Raw genomic sequence first — 15,494 nt, 5'->3', positions numbered from 1 at the left:
AATTTTTGAAAAAAATAGGTGAAGATTTGTGTGGTGGAGTTTGAATTATCTTTCACCTGTAGGTCTTTGAAGACTAATTCAATATTTCACTTTTCTCCATAGAGCTTAGTACAATGTCAGGCATATAGGAGGACAGTATTCAGGAAGTATGTGGGTGCCTGATGGTCCAAAATAAAAAGAGATAACACAGTACAGGAAAGATAGCTAGGGAGGGGTGGGGAGACAGCAACAAGTAATTCATCTTTTCCCTTCCTTTGTTTCTTATGAAAAATTCTCAATCAGGTATTGTCTACCTTTTCATCCTTAAGGTCTCAGCTTTAAAGTCACTTTGTCAGAAAAACTTTCTCTGAGGCACATCTTTAAATTAAGCATCCTCCCCTGATGCCATTATTCTCCATCAACTTGTTTATTTCCCTAATAGGATTTGTCACAGTTCATAATGTATCGTTGTTACCTGTTTTTAACCTTTCTCCCACATAGATTGCCCCTGGGAGCAAAGACCACAGTGGTCTTCTTCATTCGTCTACCTGGAGCACCTAGCACAGTTACTGCCACATAGCAGGTGTTTAGGTATTGATGGAAGGAAAGAAGACAAAGACAGCAAGTATTACATACTTTCTGCAGAGCAGTGTCTTTTACACTTGAATAAAGGGAAAAGTTGTCATGAGTGCCAAGTGTTGAGGAAAATTATTTTATTATATTGAATATGTATATACATAAGCTAGTTATAAACTCAAGCATAATGCTCTTAGACAACTATAAAATCAAATATTTTTATAAATTAAAAGTAAACAACCAAATCAATAAATTCAAATGACCATTATTTTAATGCAGGATTTCTCAGCCTGTTCATATAACTATGTTATATAGAATGGTATCAGTAACTTCAAGATATTGTGTGCTGTTTCAGAGTAATTAGATATTGAACTTTTCAAAAACTCTGCCAACAAGAAACACTCAAATGCCAATTTTAATAGTAGTATCACTTGATAACTGGTAGAGCTGTCTTGTTAATAATATAAAATTGCTTATGTGTGTTGAGCACTGGCTGTGTGCTTGGGACATGTGCTTTACACATGTATTAACTTATTTAATCCTCACAGTTATTTTCTTCAGTTTATAGGTATGAAAACTGAGGCACCGACAGGTATAGTAACTTGCCTAAGCTTTCAAGCAAGTAAAGGCAACTCAGGGATTCAAACCCAGGCAGTCAGGCTCCAGAGACCAGGTTCTTAAGCACCATGTTGTGTAACCTCTTAAGTTACTAACTTGAAGAAGTGATTAGCAGTGTGTCATTAAAATCTACATTAATTGGATTCCTAATCAATTTTCTATGGACTCGATAATAGAAAAATTTTTCTTTGCCTATTTGTTACCACATTTACTGTCATGTAAAGATGGCATCCACATATAATCCATATTATATATCCATCCATTTATAATATGCTGAGTTCCTTTGGAGTAGTAATTGCATCTGATTCTGTTCACTCTTTTGTCTGAAAGTATTAGCATAGTACCTGGGATATAGTAATGGAAATGTAAAATGTTACAGCCATTATGGAACATGGTATGGCAGTTCTTCAAAAAATTGAATAAAGGCCAGGCACAGTGGCTCACACTTGTGATCTGAGCACTTTGGGAGGGTGAGGCTAGAGGATCAGTGAATGCCAGGAGTTTGAGGCTAGCCTGCGCAGCAGAGCAAGACTCCCTCTCCACAAAAAAAATTTTTTTAATTAGCCGGGCATGGTGACACATGCCTGTAGTCCTAGCTATTCTGGAGGCTGAGGTGGGAGAATTGGTTGAACCTAGGGGTTTGAGGTTACAGTGAACTATGAACCCACCACTGTATTCCAGTCTGGGTGACAGAGTGAAACTTTGTCTCTAAAAAAAAAAAAAAAAAAAATTAAATATAAAATTCCCATATAATCTAGCAGTTCCACTTCAGGGTATATCCCAAAACAAGTAAAAGCAGGGACCCAACAGGTATTTGTACACCCATGTTCACCGAGCATTATTCACAATAGCTGAAAGGTGGAAGCAAGTGTCAGTGCAGGGGTGAATAGGTAATTGAGATGCGGTATATACATACAAGGGAATATTGTTCAGCCTTAAAAAGGAAGGAAATTCTGGCACATGCTACAACATGGATGAACTGAAATAAGCCAGTCTCAAAAGGACAAATAATGATTCCACTTTTTTTGAGACAGTCTTGCTCTGTTGCCCAGGCTAGAGTGCAGTGGTGCAATCTCGGCTCACTGCAATCTCTGCCTCCTGGGTTTAAGCAATTCTCGTGCCTCAGCCTCCCAAGTAGCTGGCATTACAGGTGCCCACCACTATGCCTGGCTAATTTTCATATTTTTAGTAGAGGTGGGGTTTCATCATGTTGACCAGGCTGGTCTTGAACTCCTGACCTCAGGTGATCCACCCGCCTCGGCCTCCCAAAATGCTGGGATTACAGGCGTGAGCGACTACTCCCGGCCTGAATGATTCCACTTGTATGAGGTAACTAGAGTAGTCAAAGTCAGAGGCAGTAGAGTGGTGTTTGGCAGGGGCTGGATACGGAGTTTCATTTGGGGCAAACAGAAAAGTTCTGGAGATGGATGGTGTTGATGGTTGTACAACAGTGTGAATGTTCTTCATACCACTGAACTATATACTTAAAATAACTAAAATGGTAGATTTTGTTATATGTATTTTACCACAGTGTTTTTAAAAAGTTGGTTGAAGGAATATATTTTCCCACTACTTTTTTCTGCCTGAACTGCTGTGAAACCTTTATATATAGCATATTAGGCTATCATTTGGCTTTCATTTAAATTAAAAATACAAATGCAAATATGGACACTAAATGTATATGGCCAGTTATAAGGTACATGTACAGATAATAGTATGTTTAATTTCAGATTTTTACTGGAATGAAAACTTTTATAGAGAATTTGTAAATCCTAAGAATATGTCTGAGAAACCCATAGAGTCTGCAGACCCCCATTTGAGCAATATTGCTAAAGAAACTTAGTGGCAACCAGGTCAAAACCCCCATATCCTTATAGACCATCCCTAGAAGATTGCTTAAGAAGTAGGTAACAGCAGCTGCTTCTGGGGTGGTTGACTTATTTTTAATGTACACCATTTTGTATTGTTTAAATTATTTAGCGTGTGTTACCTATTTTAAGAAGCAAATAATTGGGTCAGGGATAGGGAACCCCTTTGAAGTGGTTTGGAAATACATTGTTATCCAGAACTTAACACCTTTAAGTGGACATCTTGAGAAAGAAAATGGTCAGTGTGTAGTATGAAGCATTTGAAGCGCCTGAAAGTTGAGGCAGTGACTGGCAGTGTTTTCGGCAGTGTTCATCTTCCCACAGGTATCACAGGACTTCCCTTTCCTCCACCCCAGTGAGACCAGTGTCCTGAATCGACTCTGCCGGCTTGGCACAGACTATATTCGCTTCACTGAGTTCATTGAGCAGTACACGGGCCATGTGCAACAACAGGTGGGTCCTGTGCTCGGTGGGTGCACACCTCTAGAGGGCAGGAGCTATGTCAGGCTTTCAGTGAATTTATTGGTAATTCATGTGAAATAAGTATTGGATTTCTCATCACTGGAAATATTCAAGTGAAGGCAAGGCCTCTAATTGGTTTGTTTATAGAACTCTGAAAAGAAACAAGCCTGATGATGTCTTTCTCAGGTTTCAGGGCCTGAGCTGAGAAGTTGGCTTCTGTTTGTTTGATTTCAGGATCACCATCCATCTCAGCAGGGCCAAGGTGGGTTACATGGAATCTACCTGAGGGCCTTCTGCACAGGGCTGGATTCTGTTTTGCAGCCTTATCGCCAAGCATTGCTTGATTTGGAACAAGAGGTAAGAAGGAGGAGATATAGGAAACACCTCTGGGATAGTAGATTAGGGCATGTTCTTGAATCTGAAATGCCCTTTGGTAAGGTCAGGTAGTTAAGAGTGAGCAATTTCCTATATGGCTGGAAGAGACAGTGTTCTCTCAGTGATTGCCCAACCTGTGATCAGAGTGGCTTACAGATCATGGCAAAGACTCCTTAGTGAGTTATAAGAGCCCTGGCTTGGTTTCTTTATGGCCTGAAAATCAGGATGAATAACCTGATTAAATTATCAGTTCTCAATAGCCTAAAATTAACACTAAACCCATCATGAGATTCTCTTCTCATTTTTGTAGATCAAATAGATTTGAGATATTTTGTGTGGAGCCCTAATCACGGCTTGTTTTATTACAGTTCCTGGGTGATCCCCATCTCTCCATATCACATGTCAACTACTCCCTAGACCAGGTATGCTGGCCAAATAACCAAATGCCTTGCAATCTGTTGATAGTGTTAGAATAATCTAATTTATGATACTATTTTTGAGAACTTTTTTCTTCTGGATTCAGCGCCTAACATTTTATATTTTGTGCATTTTGTATGCTTTACTAGATCAAAACTGTTTAAAGATTTCCAAATATAGTTAAAACTTAATGTCTGATATTAATGCTAATATTACTGCTCTATATTGACATCAGTATTAACAAGTATGCCAGCCTCAGAAATAGAAACTGCTTCCCTACTGGGCATGGTGATACATGCCTCTAATCCCAGCACTTTGGGAGGCCGAGGCGGTTGGATCACTTGAGGTCAGGAGCTGGAGACCAGCCTGGCCAACATGGTGAAACCCCATCTCTACTAAACATACAAAAAGTAGTCAGTTGTGGTGGTGTGCACCTGTAGTCCCAGCTAGCTGGGAGGCTGACGCATGAGAATCTCCTGAATCCAGGGGCGGAGGTTGCAGTGAGCTGGGATCCCACCACTATACTCCAGTCTGGGTGACAGAGTGAGACCCTGTCTCAAAAAAGAAAGAAAGACAGAGAGAGAGAGAGAGAGAGAGAGAGAGAGAGAGGGAGAGGGAGGGAGGGAGGGAGGGAAGGAAAGAAAGAAGGAAGGAAGGAAAGAAAGAAAGAAGAAGGGAGAGGGGGGGAGGGAGGGAGGGAGGAAGGAAGGAAGGAAAGAAGGAAGGAAGGAAGGAGAGAGAGAGAGAGAGAGAGGGAGGGAGGGAAGGAAAGAAAAAAGGAAGGAAGGAAGGAAAGAGAGAAAGAAGAAAGGAAAGAAGGGGAGGGAGGGAGGGAGGGGAGGAAGGAAGGAAAAGAAAGAAAGAAACTGCTTCTCTCTGCTGTCCTCTTGCTATCTGCAGTGAACCTCCACATCCAGTTGCCTTAGGATACTGGATCTTGACTGTTCTTTGGTATTGCCATTTTATCTTAAGTTGAACTCTTTAGAAACAAGCATTTCCTGTGTTGATTTTTTTCCCTTACATTTGATTACATACCCTTCTAATTATTCTCTACTTTGCAGTTTCAGCTTCTTTTTCCCTCTGTGATGGTTGTAGTGGAACAAATTAAAAGTCAAAAGGTGAGAACTTTCCTTATTCCTTTTGCTTTGCTAAGCACTGAGGAAATACTACTAATTAATCTTGCTGTACATTCTTTTCAAAGACCCTAGTTTTAGTAGTTTTATTTATTCATTCATCCATTCAATATCTGCCTGGTTATCATGTTAAGTGTCAGGAATGCAAAAATATGACTCTGTCTTTAAACACCTCCTGGTCCAGAAGATAGAGGAAATGTTAGTAGATGTGCCCAAGAATGTTGTTGGGGTAAGAAAAAAAATGCCGTGGATGTTTGCAGGTGAGAGGAACCTGCAGTAAGAGTTTAGAACTGTTGGGTGTGAAGCAGAAAGTTAATTCTTAGGAAGAAGGTAATAGGTTTATGGTTAGTGTGCTGGCAGCTTTCTGAGAATTTTGAGATCAGTAAGTGAAAGCCAGATGTTTATTAAATAAGCCTATTCTTATCACAAGTTTTTATCAGGTATATTGAGAAGTCAGGAGACTGTCTTTCTGGGCAGAGTTAATAATTCTGAGGAATAAATGCTTTAAGATTTCATATTAGAAGTATCTGCTGTCCTATTGAATTGGTCCACAATTGGACCAAGTGGACAAATGGATTAAACATCTTTAGTTCAAGTCTTCATTTTTTTAAGATTTTTATTTGTGCCTTAGCTTATTAGGGTGTTCATTTTCATTAATATAACTAGTAAACCAGTTAATCTGCCACATTGCTGCATCATTTTTAACTGTGTAAGTGTAGAAACAAGTGCTCTGCTACATTCATGCTGTGCCAGCAAAGCCAGTAGTGGGTGCTCATTGGCCCTTCAAAGCTAATTGCCCTCATCAAATAACAACATCCAGCTTTTACTGTCACTTGTTGTGTACTAGACACTGTGCTAAGTGCTTTAAATACATTATCACACACAATCCACTAAAGGGCTAAGTAGGTTAAGGGACGTGCCCAGCGTCACACAGATAGTAGTAAATGGGTTTATATCCCAGCTCTGTCTAGCTCCAAAGAGTGTGCTCTTAACCACTAGATTAAACTATCTCCCACAATAAAAGGGGACCTTCTAGGCAAGTAGAGCTAAAGAGGACAGCATAAGGAAGCCAGCCCTAGCTGCACGTCTTGGTTGGCCTTCAGCTTCTGCTGGCTATGGGAAGGAGAGTGGAAAAGAGGGGGATTGCAGATGGGTGAATCTTCCTTCCTGCCAGGATGGTGGTAGAGAAACTAGTGTACCAAGGCTCTTCAGAGTTTTTAAAAATCAGGCGGTCAAGATTCTAGGCTGGGGGCGAGAATGGAGATTGATTGCAAACAGGCACAAAGGGGCTTTTTGGAGCAATGGAAATGTTATAAACTGGATTGTGGTAATGGTTGCCCAGTGTTTGAAATTTATTAAAAATTGTTGATCAGTATGCTTAAAACGAGTGAATTTCATGGTAAATTATACCTCAAAGTGGTAAAATTAAAAGTCTGAAGAACATAGTGGCAGAGGATTTTTGAAAAAGTATATACCTTAGAAGTAGACTGAATTGGACCTTAACTCGAAATAAAGAGCTTTCCTTGGCTTTGGTGTTCCAACTCTAAATGATTCTGGTTGCTTTAAGTGCAGTGGTTCTCACACTTTACTGTGCATTAGAATCACCTGGAGGGCTTGTGGAACCACTGAGTGCTGGGTTCTAACCAAGAGTTTGCGTGTCTAATGAGCCCCCAGGTGATGCCGCTGATGGAGGGGTGGTCCCTCTTTGAGAACCACTATATGTAAATCTTAGGAGAAAGTTTACCCCAGTCTCTCCTAAATTGTGCCCTCTTGGTTGAATATGGAATAAGAATTTGTCTTGCATGGACTATTAGAATGGAATCCAGTTTGACAAGGCCGTATTTTCCACAGATTCATGGTTGTCAAATCCTGGAAACAGTCTACAAACACAGCTGTGGGGGGTTGCCTCCTGTTCGAAGTGCACTGGAAAAGTAAGTCATGGCTTAACTGGGAATCGGTGGTGGAGGTGGGCGGTCAAATTATTTGAGTTCTCACATGTTTTATTTTCAGGTCATTTCAGGTTTCCCTCTTGGGAAGGTTATGACCAGGATAGAAAAAGTTCCATGAGCAGAAGAGCCCATGTAGCCTTTATTATGGCTCAGGCATTGCAAAGGGCTATAGAGTGCTGAGTGTCAAAACCAGGATTTAGCTGCCTGGATGACCTTGAGGCAGTGTTTTTAAATGTTTAGATCTTGTTATCCTTGCAGAAATTCCATTACATGTGCCAGATGTTGCTTGCTATGTCTAAACATGTGTATTTGAGTAGCTGGTATTTTCAAATTGAAGGTCCTTAAAAATGTTTATGCTTTATAATCCCATGATGCCACTCTTAGGAATTTTATCCTAACAAAATTATTTAATAGAAGAAAATAACTATATACACAAACATGTTCATTGCAATGTTGTGTACTATATCAGGAAATTAGAAAATTACAGTAGAAGAAAATTTAAATAATGATATGTTCACTTGATAGACTATAAAGCCACAAAAGATATAGGTACTATCACGTGCAAAATATTTTGTATAAATATGTACTGACAAATGATACAAAATTGTATTTATCTTGTGATTGCAACTGCATAAAAATATGTGTAGAGTATGATCAAAGACCACCTGTTTGATCTTTCCATTTCTCCATTTTCCTTATTTTAAAAAAATTGTGACATTCATTGAAAAATTATAATAGATGGTCCCTGAGGCCACTCACAGCTCTCTTTGTTTTTTCCTTTTTTCTTACTTTGTTTTAATTTTTTATACAGATGAGGTTTTGCTGTGTTGCCCAGGCTGGTCTTGAACTCCTGGGCTCAACCGATCCTCCCATGTTGGCTCCCCAAAGTGTTGGGATTACAGGTGTGAGACATCGCACCCGGCCAGGCCACTCACAACTGTTAATCTCCACTCTTACCACTGCATGAGTAAACTCTCATTACAGCGGGAAACTTTCCACAACATGCCTTAGGGACTTAATTATTCTCTATTATACTTTTGTGTATAGAATATAAAATCTTACGTAGATGATATTATATATACATGTTTGTTCTGTATTTGCAGGGACCAAACTTTACAGACCACATACTCAGAAATGCATAAATGTAAATAGCTTCATGTGTGATCTTTTTAAAGAGAGATTCCATTCAGTTAGCATACTACAAATAACATGCTCAAGCTCTTATAATTTCTTTTTCTCCCAGCCTTTTATTTTGAAAAATTTTAAACCTACAAAAAAGTTGAAAGAAACGTATAACAAAACACTTGTAGGCCGGGCTCGGTGGCTCACACTTATAATCCCAAGGCTGAGGCAGAGGGATCACTTGAGCCCAGGAGTTCGAGACCAGCCTGGGCAACATAGCGAGACCCTGTCTGTACTAAAAATAAAAAAATTAGCCAGGTGTGGTGCCTGCCCGTAGTCCCAGCTATGGGAAGCTGAGGCAGAAGGATTGCTTTAGCCCAGGAGGTTGAGCTGAGATCTCGCCACTGTAATCCAGCCTGGATGACAGCGAGACCCTGTCTCAAAACAAAAAACAAAAAAACCCAACCAAACGCTAGTATATCCTTCAGTTTCACCATTTGTTAACATTTCCCACATTTGAATTCTCTTTTTCTCCTTCTATACATATATGTGAAACACAGAAACTTTTTTGGAGAATCATTTGAAAGTAGTCACAGATATCCCAACACTTAACCCCTAAATACTTCATCTTATATCACTCTAGAAAAAAGGCATCCTTGGCTGGGCATGGTGGCACACACCTGTGTTCCTAGCACTTTGAGAGGCCAAGTTGGGTGGATAGCTTGAGCCTAGGAGACCAGCTCAGGCAACATAGTGAGACTTCATCTCTACAAATACAAAAATAAAATAAGCATGGTGCATGCCCCTGTGGGCCCAGCTACTTAGGAGGCTGAGGTGGGAGGATGGCTTGAGTTCAGGAGGTCGAAACTGCAGTGAGCCATGATTGTGCTACTGCACTCCAGCCTGGGCGACAGAGTGACACCCTGTCTCGAAGAAAAAAAAAGAAAAGAAAGAAAATAAAAGGGATTTTCTTACAGAACGTCAATTCCATGTCATGCCCAAGAAGCTAACATTAATTCAATAATATTATATCCAAATTTTCTAGTTGTCCCCAGAATTCCTTCATAGCTATTCTTCTTTTTTTTTTTTTTTTTTGCTGTCCAGGATCCAATCAGTGTTCACATACTACATTTTGTTCTCATGTCTTTTCAGTCTCTTTTAATTTGGAACCGTCCCCCTTGCCTTTCGTTGCTCTTGGTGTTTTGGATGACGCCGATGTTTTAAGAGTCCTGACCAGCTGTCCTGTATAATGTTCCACAATCTGGATTTGTTGTTTCCCTATGATTAGATCTGGATTAAACTTTTTTGGCAAGAATACTATGTAGGTGGTATTATTTCCCATGACATCATATTAGAAGGCACAGAAAGTAAGTTTATCTCATGACTGATGTGCAGTTGGATCGCTTGGCTTAGGTGTTTTCATCACCTGCCCATCACTGCTCCATTGTAGAGGTACATTTTCCCCTTTTAATTAATACACTCTCTGGTGGATGATCCTTCGAGACCATCTGAATATCCTGTTCCCCCAAAACCATTCTGCATTTTGTTTTAGTTTCTGAATTTTGCTAGATAATAGTTTTTCATGTATACCTGGCCCTCACGCATTGATGCTCTCTCCCTATGTGATTCCAACAAAAATAAAACAAATTTAATACTGTGGTAGCCAAAAAGAGACTCCATTAAGTCCATTTTAAAAATTTTTTATTATTTTTATTTTTTATTGCTATCAAACAGTTGTACATATTTAGTATCCATCAGTTTTGAAAATTACATAAAAGAAGGGAAGAAAATGTCTTCCCTAAAATAATATCAGCACATATACTGAACATTTTAAATTTCATTATGTAGGCTGCAAATATGGAAATTCAGTGAGTTAGTTCACCCACATTTAAATTAAAATAGCACAATTATTTTTAACTTAATTGGTTATTTCCCTTATGACTCATCAAACTCTCAGACCTCTGTTTATCCTGTAACAGTTGAAAGCATGACTTCTAAGCCTCTTACTTTCCGCTCTGCCCAGAATCCTGGCCATTTGTCATGGGGTCATGTATAAACAACTCTCAGCCTGGATGCTCCACGGACTCCTCTTGGACCAGCATGAAGAATTCTTTATCAAACAGGGTCCATCTTCTGGTAATGTCAGTGCTCAGCCAGAAGAGGACGAGGAGGATCTGGGCATTGGGGGACTGACAGGAAAACAACTGAGAGAACTCCAGGACTTGGTGAGAGCCCAAAAAGCAGCCAGCACCCTCCTGCCAGGAGTCAGAAAAGCGTGCAGCCAAATGATCTTCTGGTGATCCCTTCTTAGCTCATAGCTGAGCACCTTCCATCAATTCTTTGGATGTAAACATTTGGCTTTGTCTTAACTAGTGTGAGACTATAAAATAGAAAATATGTTTGTGAGATTCTTTTTGTTTCTCCTTTTCCAATATATGCATTTAAGAGATTATAAGTCTTACTTATATGGATATAGCTACTCTAATGGAATAGCTAGCTACGTTTTAGATTTTAAATACAGTTTGGAGTTTTTTTCTTTTTTTTTTTTGAGACAGATTCTCACCTGTTGCCCAGGCTGGTGTGCAATGGCACAATCTTGGCTCACTGCGGCCGCTGCCTCCCAGGTTCAAGCAGTTCTCCTGCCTCAGCCTGCCAAGTACCTGGGACCAGGCGTGTGCCACCACGCCTGGCTAATTTTCATGTTTTTTATTTTCAGAATTTTAGTAGAGACGGAGTTCTGTCATGTTGGCCAGGCTGGTCTCGAACGCCTGACCTCAGGTGATCCACCCGCCTCAGATTCCCAAAGTGCTGGGATTACAGGCATGAGCCACCGCACACGGCCATTTGGTGTTTTGATTAGACTCCTCAAAGTTCTACAATGTCCATATTCATCCATCCATCCATTCATTCATTTATCCTGTGGTAGTATTTCATTGAATGCCTGTTATGTGCCAGGCATTGTTCTAGGTGATACAAATAAAAAGTAGTAGTCTCTGTCCCTGAGGAGCTCATAGCTTAGGGGAAGATATGTAGAAAAGTAAACAGTTACATTACAGTGTACTAAGTGCTCTGAAAAGACTAAATATGGGTATTCTTGGAACATGGTCATGGGATAGGGTCTTGGAGTGACTAGAGAAGGCTTCTCAGTGGAAGGTATGTCTAAATTGCAAAGAGTTTGGGAGGAGTGATCAAGAGATATCCAGGCAGAAGGAATGATCTGTGTAAAGGTACAGGGGCCATTAAGGACGTGGTTCATTTAGGGAAACAATAGTAATTCAATTGAAATGGTCAAGTAAAGCCTGAAGTAAAATATTATAAGAGATGGTGTGAGGGAGAGGTGGTACTTGAAACTTTTAAGTTGTTACTTGATGAAACTTGAGTTAAGCAGAGGCAAGATCACAAAGGTGCATGTAAACAGTAGAAATGAATTTGTACTTGAACCTGAAAAGAGTTGGGGGCTATTGAATTTTAAGCAAGTGGGTACCACAGTCAAGCTTCATGATAAATCACTGTGGATGCTGTATGGGGAATCATTTTTTAAAAATCAAGATTAGAGGCAGGTCAACCAGTTAAGAGAGTGTTGGGGAGACTTAGGTGAAAATAATAGTCCCCTAAACCAAAGATACTAACATTGAATATGAAAAAAGAGTAAAGAGGTGTGAGAGATGTTTAGAAGGTGGAATCGATAGGCCTAGTGAGTGCTTGGAAATGAGTCAAGAGGGAAGAATCATTGATGATACCCAGGTTTCTGCCTTCAGCAGCTGGGCAAGTAGTCATGATAGGGGTGTATACCTGGTATGCGGGGAAGAAGATGGGTCTAATGGCGGGCATGTTGAGTTTGAGGAACTTGTAGGAAATGTTCAGTGGGCTGAACCTGGGGCTCATGAGAGCACTCCAGCTTGCTCTAAATCTACCTATGGAATCATCAGCATGGAGCTTGGAGATTTTTAATCTGGGGCCCTTGGGTGGCTTCAGAAGGTTCATGAAATGTGATATTTCTGTACATTTGTCTGGAAGGTCCATAGCTTTTATGATTGCAGAGAAGTCTGTGACCTAAAAATTAAAACTATCTGTTCCACTGATCAGTCACAGAAGACGATGTGATTGTATAAGGAGTGTAGGCTGAGAGGAAAAGACAGTCTGGGACAGTGCCCTGAGGAGCACCAGCAGAGCAGACAGAGAGAGAAGGCCTGGAAAACAAAAAAGACCACCTCTTTCATTGTATAAGTAAGGAAGCTGGTCAACTGTGCAAGTTTTTACTCAGTAGTAAAGGCAGAGTGAAGGCCCAAGTCCCAGTATTTAAAAAGCCACTCTTATTTCCACCATGCCACTCTGCTGCCTGAAGATGAAATACATCTCTCCAAAACGGGTGGTTTGAGAACTGTGCAACACCAGATTTGAAGTCCCTGCGTCTTTACTTTAAATCATGGGTTGGGAGAGTTACTAGATATTTTCGTTTTTTCCTTTTCTTGCTTCATACTTCATCTTGATGTGTACTCTCTCCTTGACTAGCGCCTGATTGAGGAAGAGAACATGCTGGCACCATCTCTGAAGCAGTTTTCCCTACGAGTGGAGATTTTGCCATCCTACATTCCAGTGAGGGTTGCTGAAAAAATCCTATTTGTTGGAGAATCTGTCCAGATGTTTGAGAATCAAAATGTGAACCTGACTAGAAAAGGTAGAAATCTCCTTGTCCAATGTACCGCACCCTCAAACGCTCTTCTTCCTTAACACTGTGTGGCCCCCCAGCATGCCTGGTCAGAACCGAGTGGTCGATAATATTCTTATCCTGAGATTGTAGCAGAATCATGACATTTGTCTGAGAAGCAGGTGAAGTTGCTGCCCCACCGAGATTAGCCCTCCCCAGAAAACCCTGACTGTCCTGGATATTCTCTGTCCTCCTTTGACGGTGCCTTCCTATTTTGCAGGATCCATTTTGAAAAACCAGGAAGACACTTTCGCTGCAGAGCTGCACCGTCTCAAGCAGCAGCCGCTCTTCAGCTTGGTGGACTTTGAACAGGTGGTGGATCGCATTCGAAGCACTGTGGCTGAGGTTTGTGTTTCATCATATATGTGTGTATATATATATATGTTTTTCTTTTTTTAGAAAAATTTAGACTAGTTCCCTAGAAATTGAGTTAGTTGGTCAGGTGCAGTGGCTCACGCCTGTAGTCTCAACACTGTGGGAGGCCAAGGCAAATGGATCACCTGAGGTCAGGAGTTCAAAACCAGCCTGGCCAACACGGTGAAACCCCGTCTCTACTAAAAATACAAAAATTAGTCGGGTGTGGTGGCGGGCGCCTGTAATCCCAGCTACTTAGGAGGCTGAGGCAGGAGAATCGCTTGAACCTGGGAGGTGTAGGTTGCTGTCAGCTGAGATCACGCCATTATACTCCAGCCTGGGCGACAGAGCAAGACTCTGTCTCAGAAAAAAAAGAAAAAAGAAAGAAAGAAATTGAGTTACTTGACTTTTGTATTTTTCTTGATGTGGTAAGAACCGAGCTTGGAAAGAGCTGTTGCAGAGAGTTGAAGGCAGGAAGCAGAAAAAGAAAAGCCTCAGTTTTCATTAACAGAGGCAGAACTGCCTTCCCATTTTCCTATCTAACTAAAAGACAGGTGGTTTTTAGTTGGTTAGTTAGTTGAATAAAGGGGAGGTCTTGGTTTAAATTTTGAAAATCAGCATTTTGGATCTGTCTCTATCATTTGCAATAACTCCTAGGAATCAACTAATTCTGACTAAATTTAGTGTCTTTCTTGTAGTTTAGTATGGCTTATAACTTGTACTTTCATTTAAATACACAATCGTCTTATGAGGAAAGCAGAACAAATATGATTTTCTCATTCTTATAAATGGAGCAAACACTCAGCAAGCTGCCTTGTCTGGCTTGTCTGGTGTGGCACAGTGAGTTGCCATAGTGAAGTCAGTGCCAGGCCTGCGACTCCTGGAGCGCAGTCTTCTTCATTTTGAATTGTGCTGCTGCCACCGACTTAAATTGTGACCAGTAAGTTTTCAAAGGAGCATATATGTTCTGTGGCTTATATTAACATTTGTCTCATGGATGTGTGATAACATGAAATGAGACATTTAGTCAACTGCGTTGTTAACTATATTCATGGCTTTCAACATTGGCTAAGCATAGGATCGCATGAGAAAGTTTTAGTTTTTATTTTTTTTATGGAGTCTTGTTCTGTTGCCCAGGCTGGAGTGCAATGGCATGATCTCAGCTCACTGCAACCTCTGCCTCCCAAGTTCAAGCAATTCTCCTGCCTCAGCCCCCCCAGTAGCTGGGATTACAGGCACGTATCACCATGCCCTGCTAATTTTTGTATTTTTAGTAGAGATGGGGTTTCACCATGTTGGCCATGCTGGTCTGAAACTCGTGAGCTCAAGTGATCCTCCCACCTCAGCCTCCCAAAGTTCTGGGATTACAGGCGTGAGCCACCACGCCCGGCCCACATGAGGAAATTTTAAAACCTGCACTTGCACCAAGCCCTTACTTCCAGACCTTCTGATTCGTAGGTCAGTAGAGGGTCGGTACTTTTATTTTATTTTATTTTGTTTTATTTTCGAGACAGGGTCTTGCTTTGTCGCCCAGGCTGGAGTGCAGTGGAGTGATCATGGCTCACTACAACCTCCGCCTCCCGGGTTGAAGCAATTCATGTGCCTCAGCCTCCTGAGTAGCTGGGACTGCAGGCCTGCACCAGCATGCCTGGCAAACTTTTTTGTATTTTAATAGAGATGGGGGTTTCGCCATGTTGGCCAGGCTGGTCTTGAACTTTTGGGCTCAAGCGATCTTTCTGCTTTGGCCTCCTAAAGTGCTGAGATTACAGGTGTGAGCCACCACGCCCAGCAAGTACTTCTATTTAAGCAGCCAGTCCACCCACCAAAGACAAACCTCTACAGGGGATTCTGAAAATAGAGCTAAAAAGCAGTGCACTGGCCGGGCGCGGTGGCTCAAGCCTGTAATCCCAGCACTTTGGGAGGCCGAGACGGG

The 15,494-nt window shown here is 41.0% G+C and overlaps 1 protein-coding gene across 10 annotated transcripts in view; it reads left to right on the top strand.

The window, feature by feature from the left end:
* The window catches only part of TUBGCP4 (tubulin gamma complex component 4), a 39,365-nt gene that overhangs the window by 1,379 nt on the left and 22,492 nt on the right, over positions 1-15,494 (top strand). For all 10 annotated transcript variants that reach the window (XM_017857230.1, XM_017857162.1, XM_017856930.1 and 7 more), the window contains 8 exons: positions 3,366-3,494; positions 3,738-3,860; positions 4,247-4,300; positions 5,357-5,413; positions 7,280-7,359; positions 10,523-10,724; positions 13,012-13,177; positions 13,428-13,552. In XM_017857230.1, the coding sequence (XP_017712719.1) occupies positions 3,366-3,494; positions 3,738-3,860; positions 4,247-4,300; positions 5,357-5,413; positions 7,280-7,359; positions 10,523-10,724; positions 13,012-13,177; positions 13,428-13,552 (936 nt within the window). The remainder of the gene's footprint in view (positions 1-3,365; positions 3,495-3,737; positions 3,861-4,246; positions 4,301-5,356; positions 5,414-7,279; positions 7,360-10,522; positions 10,725-13,011; positions 13,178-13,427; positions 13,553-15,494) is intronic.

The sequence above is a fragment of the Rhinopithecus bieti genome, unplaced genomic scaffold (genome assembly GCF_001698545.2).
Source record: "Rhinopithecus bieti isolate Rb0 unplaced genomic scaffold, ASM169854v2 scaffold_495, whole genome shotgun sequence".
Lineage (NCBI taxonomy): Eukaryota > Metazoa > Chordata > Mammalia > Primates > Cercopithecidae > Rhinopithecus > Rhinopithecus bieti.
Note: the sequence above shows the minus strand (reverse complement) of the source record. Positions and strands in the feature narration are given on the sequence as shown.